Genomic DNA, 14,355 nt, shown 5'->3' on the forward strand with positions numbered 1-14,355 from the left:
CTAACGACTCTCTGAGAGAAGAAATGTCCCTTAATCTCTTTTTAGGATCCCTTATTTTTATAATAAATATACATGCGCCTTAATTAACCCTAATTTACTGTATGAACGCAAACTGGTTCTGGTTGCGTCACCTCAATTTTGGCTCCTCAGTTTGACACATATCCCCAGCTGTACTTAGCTGCCAGCGGCAGGAAGCAGTTTATGTTATAATCCTCATGTGTGTGTGTAATGGTGCGGCAGTCTTAAAATGAAGGTGTGATGAAATTTGTGTCTGCTTCTCGCACGATAGTCATACCTGCAGTTGTATCGATTACTGAGTCAAACAGCCTAGTGGTTTGGGAGAAATTAGATTTGCTCTCTGTGCCTGAGGCACCCAGTGACAGAGTATTTTGGGGTAGTGATCATAATTCACTTAGGTTGAACATGGCAATGGAAAATGGCAAAGGTAAACCAGGGTTAAAAGTTCTCAACCAGGGAAAAGCCAATTCTACCAAGACAGAGGTGATTTAGCAAAATGGTTTGGAAACAACTAACTTGAAGGTAAATCAGTGGCAGAGCAATGATGGGCAGGGGTAATGTGCAGGGGGGGGGGGGGGGGGGAATGAAAAAAGGAAATTAGTAAAGCAAATCTGGGGGGTGAAAAAATATTGCGTGGAATTTTCCGTTTTGGCGGGCACGAAGGTCGGCGTGATTCTTGCTGGGTGGCTGGGCGGGTAAACATGTGCACCCTTCCACGTTTCAGCTCACTAATCCTGCATCCATGAAGAGCTCGGTGAATCTTGCGGCGGGAGGGCAGGAGGGACGTTGTCCACCGTGTCCTTACCTCATGGTACCATATTTAAAGGGTATCCAGGTAGGCATTCACTCACTGCAGCTCAGGAGGTCTGCAACACTCCGACAGAGTCCTTGCGGCCACAGCTCATACTGGAGAAGCTGTCAGATGTGAGCTACCACATCCCGGGATCAATGAAGGTGCTTTTGACATTGCTTTTCTCTCATCTCTAGACAAGGGCACTGTCGGTGATACTCCCATGGTGGGGCCAATGCGCACCAATGCAGTGCCTCATAGTCGCCACCTCTTCACCTTCTAGAGGCCCCGTTGCCTCCTCCTGCTCAGACCCTTGCTCCTCATGGCCGCGTGCTAACTGGCAATGGGTCCTCCATCTCCTCATCTGGATGACAGCCATTACCAAGGGCAGAGTCGCGTGAAGCCTGCATCATTGACTCCTCAGTGGATGTGTGAATGAATTGAAGTGATACATTAAGTAGCATGTGCTTTACAGGTTTCCTACCAAAGCGAAGCCTGAAGGTTTTGCCTGGTCTCCAACTAGACATAGAATCCCCTCCTCAACCGTCCAGGTAAAGGACATCGTGGCGGGCCAGAGATGGGTGTTCCCCCCATTCATTGCTCTTTGAGCAGGTTGAAGAGAGCCATGTGCAAGAAGTCTCATGTGGACACTTCTGCCTGTCTTCACCAACCTCAAAATTTTGGAGAGGAACCATTGCTTTGGCACCATAGAAAGGTTAATGGCAATAATCGCTTGTCAGCCATGACCATTCACCCAGGAGGGTGGAGATTTGGACTTGTGAATTGGTTGCCCTCCACCAGCTGTGCTCCTTGAAGGCATCCGTGTCTCTCCCACCCTTCGTCGCTGACTGCACGCAATGGCAAATGGCACAAAATGGCAGCTCCACACATTGCTGAGATCTCAATGTTCTGAGACACATGAGTTGGGAACAAATTTGCTGTAGTGTGGACTTCAACACAGAGAGGAGAACACAACTGAGCTGATATCCAGTTTCCTCATAATTATTAGGTTCCCCCTTTAGTTGACCACTTGTACTGATGTTGAACTCCATCCACCCGAAAAGATGCTCCTTCCACCTCAAAGGATCTCACTGACTGAGTGGCTGACTGCGTGGTCAAGGTTTGGTTTGGTAAAATATGCTCCAAGAAACCCTACCCTCCTCCTGTTACTCACCAAATTCTCCCCATTGCCACAGACCCACCTAATATCACCATTTCTCCCCTCTGTCACACTTGAACCTTCACCATTAACCTGGACCCTATCCCGATGTACCTCCACATGCCTTTCCTCCCCTCAAAGCCAACACCCATTACCATCCCCACTCCCACTCTGACCCATACCTTCTCCCAGTGTCTGAGCCACCTAACCTGTCCCCCTCGATAACCTACCCAATGAGACCTTCACCCACCAGACTCTCCCCCTGGACATTCCATCCTACCGCATCCCATTCCCATTTCTGACTGTGACTGTTCTGCCCTATCACCAGTATTTTCAATTCATATTAATGATTTGGCAAAAAAAATAAATGTATTATCTCCAAATGTGCAGATGATACAAATTTAGGTGAGAGGGTGAGCTGTGAGGAGGATGCATAGATGCTTCAGCGTGCTTTGGACAGGCTGAGTGGGTGGGCATCTGCATGGCAGATGCAGTATAATGTGGATAAATGTGAGAATTATCCGCTTGGGTAGCGAAAATAGGAAGGCAGATTATTATTTGAATGTGTGTAAATCGAGAGAGCTGTATACTCAGCGAGACCTGGGCAGCACGGTAGCACAGTGAATAGCATTGTTGCTTCACAGCTCCAGGTTCGATTCCAGGTTTGGGGTCACTGTCTGTCTGGAGTTCTCCCCGTGTCTGCGTGGGTTTCCTCCGGGTGCTCCGGTTTCCTCCCACAAGTCCCGAAAAACGTGTTGTTAGGTAGTTTGGACATTCTGAATTCTCCCTCTTGTGCACCCAAACAGGCGCCGGAATGTGGCGACTAGGGGGTTTTCACAGTAACTTCATTGCAGTGTTAATGTAAGCCTACTTGTGACAATAAAGATTATTATTATTACCTTTGTGTCTTCATGCATCAGTTGCTGAAAATAAGTGCGCGGATACAGCAGGCTGCAAAGAAGGCCTTCACAGCAAGAGGGTTTGAGTACAGGAATTGAGATGCCAATTGTATGAACATTGGTGAGGACATACCTTGTGTATTGTGTGCAGTTTTGGTGTCCTCATCTGAGGAAGGATGTTCCTGCTGTGGAGTGAGTGGAGCGAAGGTTTACCGGGCTTATTCCTGGGATGGCAGGACTGTATTATGAAGAGAGACTAAGTCGGTTAGGATTATATTGACTGGAGGTCATAGAAACCTCTAAAATTCTAACAGGATTAAACAGGATAGATTCAGAAAGAATGTTCCCAATGGTGGGGCAGTCCAGAAATAGAGGTCACTGTTTGAGGGTAAGGAGTAAACCTTTTAGGACCGAGGTAAGGAGAAATGTCTTCACTCACAGAGTGATGAATCTGTGGCATTCGCTACCAAAGAAAGTAGTTGTGTAATTTCAAGAAGGAATTAGATATAGCTCTTGGGGAGAAAGGGATCAAGGGATATGGGGAGAAGGCAGGATCAGAGTATTGAACTTGATGATCAGCCATGATCATAATGAATGGCGGAACAGACTCAAAGGGCTGAATGGCCTCCTCCTGCTTCTATTTTCTATGTTTCTATGTTTCACCCCCGAAGACCCCACGTTAATACCAATGACCCCTCCTTCCAAGTAATTCCATCCCACCTTCCCTGGACACTCTCAACCTCTCTTTACCAGACATCCTTCTCTTGCCCTTCCACTGTCATTACTGCCCCATCTCCCTCACTGCCCAACCCTTCCCTGGCTACTCTCCCTACCTTTCCCTATAAGCCTGCCGCCCTGTCCAGCCTTTTCTCCAGCTTTCCACCCTACCTCCACCTCCTTTCAGCCTTTGCCCACATCCCTTGCCCAGTCTTGGCACAGCGTTTGCTTATGGCACTCGAGTGACGTTATGTGATGTCCCCAAGAAGGAGAAAACAAGATCTTTGGACCTCAAAGTCATGGGAGAGGTGAAGCTCGGTGATTGTAAATCTGAATATCCTAAATTCTCCTGATGGGGAAATTAATTTGGAGGGGGAGCTTAATTCCAGTGAGGTGACCTTTTAAGGAACATGCATGAGATGCTGATGCATGCAGATGGGGTTCCCGACATTGTCTGTTGGGAAGCTCGGCCAGCTTTTAACCTGCTCTGGAAGTCAGGAAAACAAAATTCCAGCAGTTTATCCCGCCAATCGGGAAACAGATATTTTGGTCTCCTTCCAAATTAAATGCCCCTGCCAGCCATAATTTTGGCTGCAAGCCCGAGCACAAATTCCACATATTGGCAAATAAATCAAGTAATATTATAAATATTACTTTCAAATATATAAAGAGCGAGATGATAACTAAGGAAATAACAGAGCCTATTAGTGACCAAAAAGGCATAATAATAATCTATAATCTTTATTATTGTCACAAGTAGGCTTACATTAACACTGCAATGAAGTTTCTGTGAAAAGCCCCTAGCCGCCACACTTCGGCGCCTGTTCGAGTATGCTGAGGGAGAATTCGGAATGTCCAATTCACCGAACAGCACACCTTTCGGGACTTGTGGAAGGAAACCGGAGCACCCGGAGGAAACCCACACAGACACGGGGAGAACGTGCAGACTCCACACAGACAGTGACCCAAGCCGGGAATCGAACCTGGGACCCTGGAGCTGTGAAGCCACAGTGCCACCCACTGTGCTACCGTGCCTGCGCATGGGGTAGAAAATGTGAGCATAGTTTTTAATGAATGATTTCCATCTGTCCTCACAGATGCGGGACACAATGCACGCATTGTAGTTAGAGAGAAGTGTGAAATACTGGATGGAGTAAGCATTGTGAGAGAGGAAATATTAAGGGTTAAACATCTTTGGAAAGTGCCAGGCCTGTACAAAATACATCCCAGGCTGTTAAAAAGGCAAGGGGAATAGGAGGCTATCATTTTCCAATCCTCCCTGACTACAGGAATGGGGTACCAGTGGGCTGGAGAGCTGTTAACATTGCATCATTTGTTTAAAAAGAAAGAGGGTGATAGATGGATTATCTGCAGGCTAGTCAGCCTAATCTTGCTGATGGGTAAATTATGGGAAAAAAAATTCCGAGGAACAATGTTCATTTAGAAACTCATAGATTAATCAAGGACAGTTGCCATGGATATTTTTTTAAAGGAAGGTCTGTATGACTAACAGGATTTAATGTTGTGTGGAGGTGGATGGAACATTTGATGTAGTCTACATGCATTCGAGCAAGGCTTCTGTCAATATCCCACATGGTCAAAAAAGTAAAGAATCCAAGGGAAAGTGGCAAATTGGACCCAAAACTGGCTCAGTGTCAGGAAGCTAAAGGTAATGGTCGATGTTGCAAGTATATGCACAGCTGGACTTCTTCAGTGTGTTTCTGTGAGAGGCTTTTATTAAAATTATCTAAAGATGTCTACCCCCAGAGGCAGACTCATGGCATGGTCACATGACTACAGAAAGCTTGAGGTGTCAATCAGACTGGTTACATTTCAAAACCCAAACATCCGAAGGCAGCGGTGTGGGGTTCAAAGATCGGGGTGCCACCCAGATCTCTTGCTGCACTGGCGAATGGAGCTCGTTAGTGCAGGAAATGAGCCTAAGTGTGGCCTCGGCAGGGCATTCTTCGCCGTGGCCCAAAATGAAGCAAAGTCCTGTTTAATAGTGGGGACGTTCTCGGTGCTGCAAGCTCTGTGAAAGACCCGACTAAACGTGCCCAAAATGGGACTCTGTTTCATTTCCATTAAATTGCGCATGCAGACTGCAGGCATATACAAATGGACCAGTCAGCTGAACAGGACTGGGAAATTGAATTCAATCTGCAAATCTTTGGAGAGGGCAAGCAAGACAAGGGGATCATTAATAAATGGTAGGTTACGGAAACGTGTAGAGGAACAGAGGAACCACGAAATACATGCTTACAGATCCCTAAAGGACCTATTTCCCGTAGCAAAGAGGTCAATTAATGACTCGAGAGCATTGATTTAAAGTAACTGGCAGGAGGATTAGAGGAAACATGAGGTCAATTTATCTCAACCGGAGGGAAGTGAATTGTAAGGAATTGATTACAAACAGAGCTGGAAAGCTCCACTTGCCAATTTGTGTGTGGAAAATTAATTTTTAGCTCTGCAAATTGACAAACAAAAAGTACTGGTTTGAACTTCCTCCCAACTGATGCAAAGTAGGAGGACAGGCAGAAGGAGGGCAATTAAAATGGAGAGGGAGGCTGACCTAAAATTCCTGCCGGGTCTGACCACCTGCTGTTTAAAGAGCAGGCAACGAGGGCACCTACCAATGGCAAGTGGGGTCCTCATTACCTTTCCAGGTAACGGTTCCATTTATATCAATAGGACTCGGTCTGTTATCTTTACTGAAGGATTAGTGTCAGCGTCCTGCCAGACACCTGAGGGGAACTGGATCGTGGGCCAATGAATCCCAGGTTTTATTTTACTTTTAGGTTTTCATGGGGGCAAAAGGGAATATTTGTGCTCTTTCCAATTCCCACCCCTCCAAACATGATTTCCCTCCAGCCTCCCTGCCACAAACTCAATATCTATCGAACTGCTGGGGACCGTTCCCAGGATGGTCATCTGTCACTTGAATTCCTGCCCTCATCCATCTGCCGGGCAGCGACTTCTATTGGGTTTAACCAAGAATCAGGACCCGGATATGGAATTGAGGCCAGGGAATAGTGGTCTGGCTGGTCCTCAACATGAGAACATGGTATTATCCCAGACAGAAACAAAATGGCCAAGAATCTAGCCAGCTTTCAACTACCACCAATGCATTTTTACAAGTGGATGGGATTTTCTTCTAGCCTCTGATCCTTGTGAAATTCGATTAGAATAGATACATTCCCATTCCTCTTTAACATGACTTCCTCCAATTAAATTTGAAGGAATGGCTTTAGTAAACTCAAACTTCAGCTCGGTCATTTTAAACCAGGCCTATATTTCCAAAACAAAAGCTTTCATTTGTTCCTCCAGCACTAATTTGAAGTCAAATACATAAAACTGGGAGACAAATGTTCAGACCTCAGGTCACTGAAACTGTCACCCCCAATCTATGCTCCATAACCACTGCTGGGGTTTAAACTGATAATAGTATAAGGGACCACAGCCAAACATTTCCCCCAATTAAATCAAATGGGCAATAATCCATGGACTCAACATCTCAGAACCAGAACAGTTGTTTTCCATGGTCGATGATTCCTCCATAAACAGACTCCAACATGGAGAACGCATGCCTGAACAAAATCTTATTCTTCAATCCAGTTTTGTCAGATTAATTCAATAACAGAAATCTGGTTGATTAGAAATACATCAGAAAAATCATAATCCATGGTAATTTTCAAAGGGCAGTGTACTTGAAGAGGACTAACCTTTGCAGGATTACGAGAACAAAGTTGGGGGCAGCACGGTGGCACAGTGGTAAGCACTGCTTTCTCATAGCGCCAGGGACCCGGGTTCAATTCCAGTCTCGGTGACTGTATGTATAGAGTTTGCACTTTCTCCCCGTGTCTGTATGGGTTTCGACCGGGTGCTCCGGTTTCCTCCCACCATCTAACGATGTGCAGGTTAGGTGGATTTGCCATGCTAAGTTGCCCTTTAGTATGCAAAGGTTAGAACATAACATAAGAACTAGGAGCAGGAGTAGGCCATCTGGCCCCTTGAGCCTGCTCCACCATTCAATGAGATTATGGCTGATCTTTTGTGGACTCAGTTCCACTTTCCGGCCCGAACACCATAACCCTTATTCCCTTTATTCTTCAAAAAACTATCTATCTTTACCTTAAAAACATTTAATGAAGGAGCCTCTACTGCTTCACTGGGCAAGGAATTCCATAGATTCACAACCCTTTGGGTGAAGAAGTTCCTCCTAAACTCAGTCCTAAATCTACTTCCCTTTATTTTGAGGCTATGCCCCCTAGTTCTGCTTTCACCCGCCAGTGGAAACAACCTGCCCGCATCTATCCTATCTATTCCCTTCATAATCTTATTTGTTTCTATAAGATCCCCCCTCATCCTTCTAAATTCCAACGAGTACAGTCCCAGTCTACTCAACCTCTCCTCGTAATCCAACCCCTTCAGCTCTGGGATTAACCTAGTGAATCTCCTCTGCACACCCTCCAGTGCCAGTACGTCCTTTCTCAAGTAAGGAGACCAAAACTGAACACAATACTCCAGGTGTGGCCTCTATAACACCTTATACAATTGCAGCATAACCTCCCTAGTCTTAAACTCCATCCCTCTAGCAATGAAGGACAAAATTCCATTTGCCTTCTTAATCACCTGTTGCACCTGAAAACCAACTTTTTGTGACTCATGCACTAGCACACCCAGGTCTCTCTGCACAGCAGCATGTTTTAATATTTTATAATTTAAATAATAATCCCATTTGCTGTTATTCCTACCAAAATGGATAACCTCACATTTGTCAACATTGTATTCCATCTGCCAGACCCTAGACCATTCACTTAGCCTATCCAAATCCCTCTGCAGACTTCCAGTATCCTCTGCACTTTTTGCTTTACCACTTATCTTAGTGTTGTCTGCAAACTTGGACACATTGTCCTTGGTCCCCAACTCCAAATCATCTATGTAAATTGTGAACAGTTGTGGGCCCAACACTGATCCCTGAGGGACACCACTAGCTACTGATTGCCAACCAGAGAAACACCCATTAATCCCCACTCTTTGCTTTCTATTAATGAACCAATCCTTTATCCATGCTACTACTTTCCCCTTAATGCCATGCATCTTTATCTTATGCAACAACCTTTTGTGTGGCACCTTGTCAAAGGCTTTTTGGAAATCCAGATATACCACATCCATTGGCTCCCCGTTATCTACCACACTGTTAATGTCCTCAAAAAATTCCACTAAATTAGTTAGGCACAACCTGCCCTTTATGAACCCATGCTGCGTCTGTCCAATGGGACAATTTCCATCCAGATGCCTCGCTATTTCTTCCTTGATGATAGATTCCAGCATCTTCCCGACTACCGAAGTTAAGCTCACTGGCCTATAATTACCCGCTTTCTGCCTACCTCCTTTTTTAAACAGTGGTATCACGTTTGCTAATTTCCAATCCGCTGGGACCACCCCAGAGTCTAGTGAATTTTGGTAAATTATCACTAGTGCATTTGCAATTTCCCTAGCCATCTCTTTTAGCACTCTGGGATGCATTCCATCAGGTCCAGGAGACTTGTCTACCTTTAGCCCCATTAGCTTGCCCATCACTACCTCCTTGGTGATAACAATCCTCTCAAGGTCCTCACCTGTCATAGCCTCATTTCCATCAGTCACTGGCATGCTATTTGTGTCTTCCACTGTGAAGACCGACCCAAAAAACCTGTTCAGTTCCTCAGCCATTTCCTCATCTCCCATTATTAAATCTCCCTTCTCATCCTCTAAAGGACCAATATTTACCTTAGCCACTCTTTTTTGTTTTATGTATTTGTAGAAACCTTTACTATCTGTTTTTATATTCTGAGCAAGTTTACTCTCATAATCTATCTTACTCTTCTTTATAGCTTTTTTAGTAGCTTTCTGTTGCCCCCTATAGATTTCCCAGTCCTCTAGCCTCCCACTAATCTTTGCTACTTTGTATGTTTTTTCCTTCAATTTGATACTCTCCCTTATTTCCTTAGATATCCACGGTCGATTTTCCCTCTTTTTACCATCCTTCCTTTTTGTTGGTATAAACCTTTGCTGAGCACTGTGAAAAATCACTTGGAAGGTTCTCCACTGTTCCTCAACTGTTTCACCATAAAGTCTTTGCTCCCAGTCTACCTTAACTAGTTCTTCTCTCATCCCATTGTAATCTCCTTTGTTTAAGCACAAAACACTAGTGCTTGATTTTACCTTCTCACCCTCCATCTGTATTTTAAATTCCACCATATTGTGATCGCTCCTTCCGAGAGGATCCCTAACTATGAGATCCTGAATCAATCCTGTCTCATTACACAGGACCAGATCTAGGACCGCTTGTTCCCTCGTAGGTTCCATTACATACTGTTCCAGGCAACTATCGCGGATACATTCTATAAACTCCTCCTCAAGGCTGCCTTGAGCGACCTGGTTAAACCAATCAACATGTAGATTAAAATCCCCCATGATAACTGCTGTACAATTTCTACATGCATCTGTTATTTCTTTGTTTATTGCCTGCACCACCATAATGTTACTATTTGGTGGCCTATAGATTACTCCTATCAGTGACTTTTTCGCCTTACTATTCCTGGGCGTCATTCTCCGCCGGCGGGAGTCTCCGTTTTGCCGGCGCCCGGGGGTTTCCCGACGGCATGGGGCTGCCCCACAATGGGAAACCCCATTGACCGGCCGGTGTTACGGAGACTCCCGCTGGCCGGTCGGAGCAAAAATGTGGCGGGGCGGGTAGGAGAATTTCGCCCCATGATTTCCACCCAAATGGATTCAACCTGATCCTCCATAGCACCGATGTCATCCCTTACTTTTGCCCGGATGTCATCCTTAAATAACAGAGCTACACCACCTCCCTTACCATCCACTCTGTCCTTCCGAAAAGTTTGATACCCTCGGATATTTAACTCCCATCGTGACCATCCTTTAACCATGTTTCAGTAATGGCCACTAAATCATAGTCATTCATGATGATTTGCGCCATCAACTCATTTACCTTATTCCGAATACTACGAGCATTCAGGTAAAGTACACTTATGTTGGCTTTTTTACCTCTGTTCTTAATCTTAACACCTCGATCAGTAACCTCTCCTAAGTTATATTTCCTCTTAACCTTTCTCCTAATTTTCCTTGTCGTCGAACCCATATCTTCCTGTAACAACCTGCCGCGTCGCTTACCATTAATGTTTTCACTTCCCGTTTTATTTCTTTTAGTATTCCTGGTCCTATTCACTGAGCTCCCCTCAGTCACTGTACCTTGTACTGTCGCCCTTTTTGATTTTTGACTATGGCTTCTCTGCCTTACACGTTCCCCCTTACTGCCTTTATTTGTGTCCCTGTTTTACTACCTTCCAACTTCCTGCATCGGTTCCCATCCCCCTGCCACATTAGTTTAAACTCTTAGGTGGGAGTATGGGTAAGGGCGGGGGAGTCGGCCTGTGTGGGGTGCCCTTTCGGAGCGTCGGTGGAGTCTCGATGGGCCAAATGGCCTCCTTCTGTACTGTCGGGATTCTATGATGATTCAATGCTTCTATGGTTCTAGCTTTAGTAAACTCAAACTTCAGGTCGGTCATTTTAAACCAGCCCCATTTTTCCAAAGCTATGATTGGAACTAATTAGAGACCACTTTCAAAGAGTCGCGAGCAGCCTTCTGTGCTGCATCATTCTCTGACTTTATGAGCGTCTTGGTGCCTTCTCATATCTCTGTAAACAACTGCTCACACATGTAGGAACGGATCCCATAGTGGATGGATTGCCTGCAGACTTTTCTCCCTCTCAGGGAGGTTGAGTGTCGACTCCTCACTGTGTCTGACTCTAACACGTTACAACAGTGCAGTGTTAATGATGCTAGACTAGTATCCCAGAGATTAGGTGAACGTATCCCACAGCACCGAGTTGCAAAATTACATCAATAAATCTGGTGGAACAAAACATTCTTTAATTTCTGCATTGTCGAATGCCCTTTTGGAGATGAGGCCCTACAGTTTGGTCTCCATGAACATCCAGATCCATATAACACGGTTGACCCACAATAACCTCTGAAGTGCTCGAACAAACCATCTGAGTCATTGCTAACGAAGGAGGTCCAAGAGCTTCTCCTGGAACTGGGAATGGGTAATAAGTGCAGCCATCCCCTGTGTGTTTCCCAGCAGTAATTTTTTAAAAAGTGACCATAATGTGGGAACTCATAGGCCTGAACTCATGACCTAACGTCCATCGCAACATCCTTCATCATACTCTGGTCATAAAACCTGCAGTGTTAATACTGTTCTGGGGCAAAGAGTTACTGGTGCTCAATTTGAAACATCCAACAGGATCTGTACAAGCCAACATACAATGACATTCTCTCTTTGAAAAAATGGGTACATAAAATAATGATACCTTCAGGCCTGTAATTTCTGCGACAGATCCCTGATCCACTCCTGTGATGTAAATTCCTAGCGCGTACTCAGCACCACCTCTGATCATCAAGCCAAGTGACTTCCCATCTTCAAGAACAAGATTTACCTGCACAATCACCAAACAGAAATAGTAATGGACAGGATGGACATGGAACAAAAGGCGTTTTAGTTACCATTCAGTTACCATCAGCAGTGCTTTACCTGCAGAAAATGTATTGATGGGCTGCCATGTTGTGAAACACATTTTATTGTTGTCTGAACCATTTATGAGATGTGAAAAGATGCACCTTAACATGCTCAAATTCAACATCTTTGAGTGCCGAGATATTTAACTGATTGTAAAAGCACTATCATTCAGCTTAATGTTCCCCCTAATACGCACCAAGCTTATTTTGTACTATCAAACAAACTTCCTGACCAAAGGCCAGAATTTTTGATGATGGGGCAGCATGGTGGCACAGGTGCAGCATGGTGGCATAGCGGTTAGCACTGCTGCCTCACAGCGCCAGTGACCCGGTTCAATTCCAGCCTTGGGTGACAGTTTGTGTGGAGTTTGCACATTCTCCCTGTGCCCCCGTGGGTATCATCTGGATGCTCCGGGTTTCCTCCCACAGTCCAAAGATGTGCAGTTGAGGTGGATTGGCCTTGCTAAATTGCCCCTTAGTGTCCATAAAAAGTTAGGTGGGGTTATGGGGACAGGGTGGGGGAGTGGGCCTAGGTAGGGTGCTCTTTCAGATGGTCCATGCAGACTCGATGGGCCAAATGGCCTCCTTCTGAACTGTAGGGATTCTGTGAGTGAAAGAACTCAACTGAAGTTGAACCCACACCTTCAAAAAGCAAAGCCCTGCTCTTTTACTCCAGATCATCCAGCAAAGGCCCACTCGCCCTTTCTGATCGAGAGCACAATGCCCAATGACATGTTCTTGCATTTTTGGACCCTTATTCATGCATTTACCTGACAATTTATTAGCACGTTCTGTAAAAACCACACAGCATGTGCAAATGGCAGTTTTTTCGAGGTGACAGCCAGTACGCGTGAAATGAAACTGGCATGTTGAATAATAAAGGAGCCAGCATTTCATTTCTTAGATGATGAGAGTAATTAAGAGCAGTATACTTGTACTTCACAATTTGAGCTCCATGTGTATTGCAAGATCCACATCAACAGCTGCACAATAAATTAATCTTATACTCAGCTGGGAGTGTTCAGGACAATTACGCAATTAGATTGTGCAATCACTTTTCTTGTTGCTAATAGGCGTACATTATATAAAGACGGCAGTTTAGACTGAAGATCTATTCTGTCTGAACAGGTATCTTTTATTCCCTTCCCTCGCTTCGTTCACCCAAGGCCGAAATCCACACCCACCCCGCAGTGAATAAAACAATTCACATAAAGGAGGAGAGTCATAACAGCAATCATTACATAACGGAGGAAAGCCTTTAGAATTCAGCTTCTATTGGTGTTCATTGTTTCCTGCCGATTATCACATTTTGCTGAAGCTAACTGGAACATTAGGTCTTGTCAGTTTGATTTAATTCTTCATAGTTTAGACTGACAATCACAATATTAAATAAATGCTGCACAATAATATGACCACAAATGGTATTTCTATGGTGTCTGTACAGTAACAAAAATCTAGAATAATACTAGGAAATGCCTCCTTTCCCTCTTTGATTTAATTTCCAAATGCTACAATCAAAGTGGCAATTTTGATTTCTGACAGTTTTGTAAAATGAATGACAGAGGGTCGTCTTCCTAAACACGTCTTGTTATTGGATTGGATTGGATTGGGATTTGTTTATTGTCACGTGTACCGAGGTACAGTGAATAGTATTTTTCTGCGAGCAGCTCAACAGATCATTAAGTATATGAAAAGAAAAGAAAATACACAATAGGGCAACACAATGTAACTACATCAACACCGGCATCGGGTGAAACATACAGGGGTGTAGTGTTAATCAGGTCAGTCCATAAGAGGGTCGTTTAGGAGTCTGGTAACAGCGGGGAAGAAGCTGTTTTTGAGTCTGTTCATGCGTGTTCTCAGACTTTTGTATCCAATTATACAATTGGATGTCATGCATCTCGGGCAACTGATGCAATATCATTTATTCCATGAGTAATAATTCCAGGAGGCGCAGGCTAATAGGCTGTTGTAACCCCAATGCTGGTCCTGGGATCAGGACAATATGATTTCCCATGACGTCCCCGGAATATGAACTTCACCTTTAAGGGGGGGGGGGGAAAGAGTGGGACTTCCCCGTTAAGAGGGCGGGGCTTCCCCTCTACACGACGAGCCCCAGCTGTATAAAACCCCGGCCTAGACCCTTAGGGGAGTAGAGGAGTATTAGAATTGTATTGAAATA

General features: G+C 44.8%; 1 protein-coding gene across 3 annotated transcripts in view; it reads right to left on the reverse strand.

Moving 5' to 3' along the window:
- Positions 1 to 14,355, reverse strand: part of whrna (whirlin a) — a 283,777-nt gene that overhangs the window by 146,933 nt on the left and 122,489 nt on the right. For all 3 annotated transcript variants that reach the window (XM_072488313.1, XM_072488312.1, XM_072488311.1), the window contains one exon: positions 11,969 to 12,094. In XM_072488313.1, the coding sequence (XP_072344414.1) occupies positions 11,969 to 12,094 (126 nt within the window). The remainder of the gene's footprint in view (positions 1 to 11,968; positions 12,095 to 14,355) is intronic.

The sequence above is a fragment of the Scyliorhinus torazame genome, chromosome 22 (assembly GCF_047496885.1).
Source record: "Scyliorhinus torazame isolate Kashiwa2021f chromosome 22, sScyTor2.1, whole genome shotgun sequence".
NCBI classification, from domain to species: Eukaryota; Metazoa; Chordata; class Chondrichthyes; order Carcharhiniformes; family Scyliorhinidae; genus Scyliorhinus; species Scyliorhinus torazame.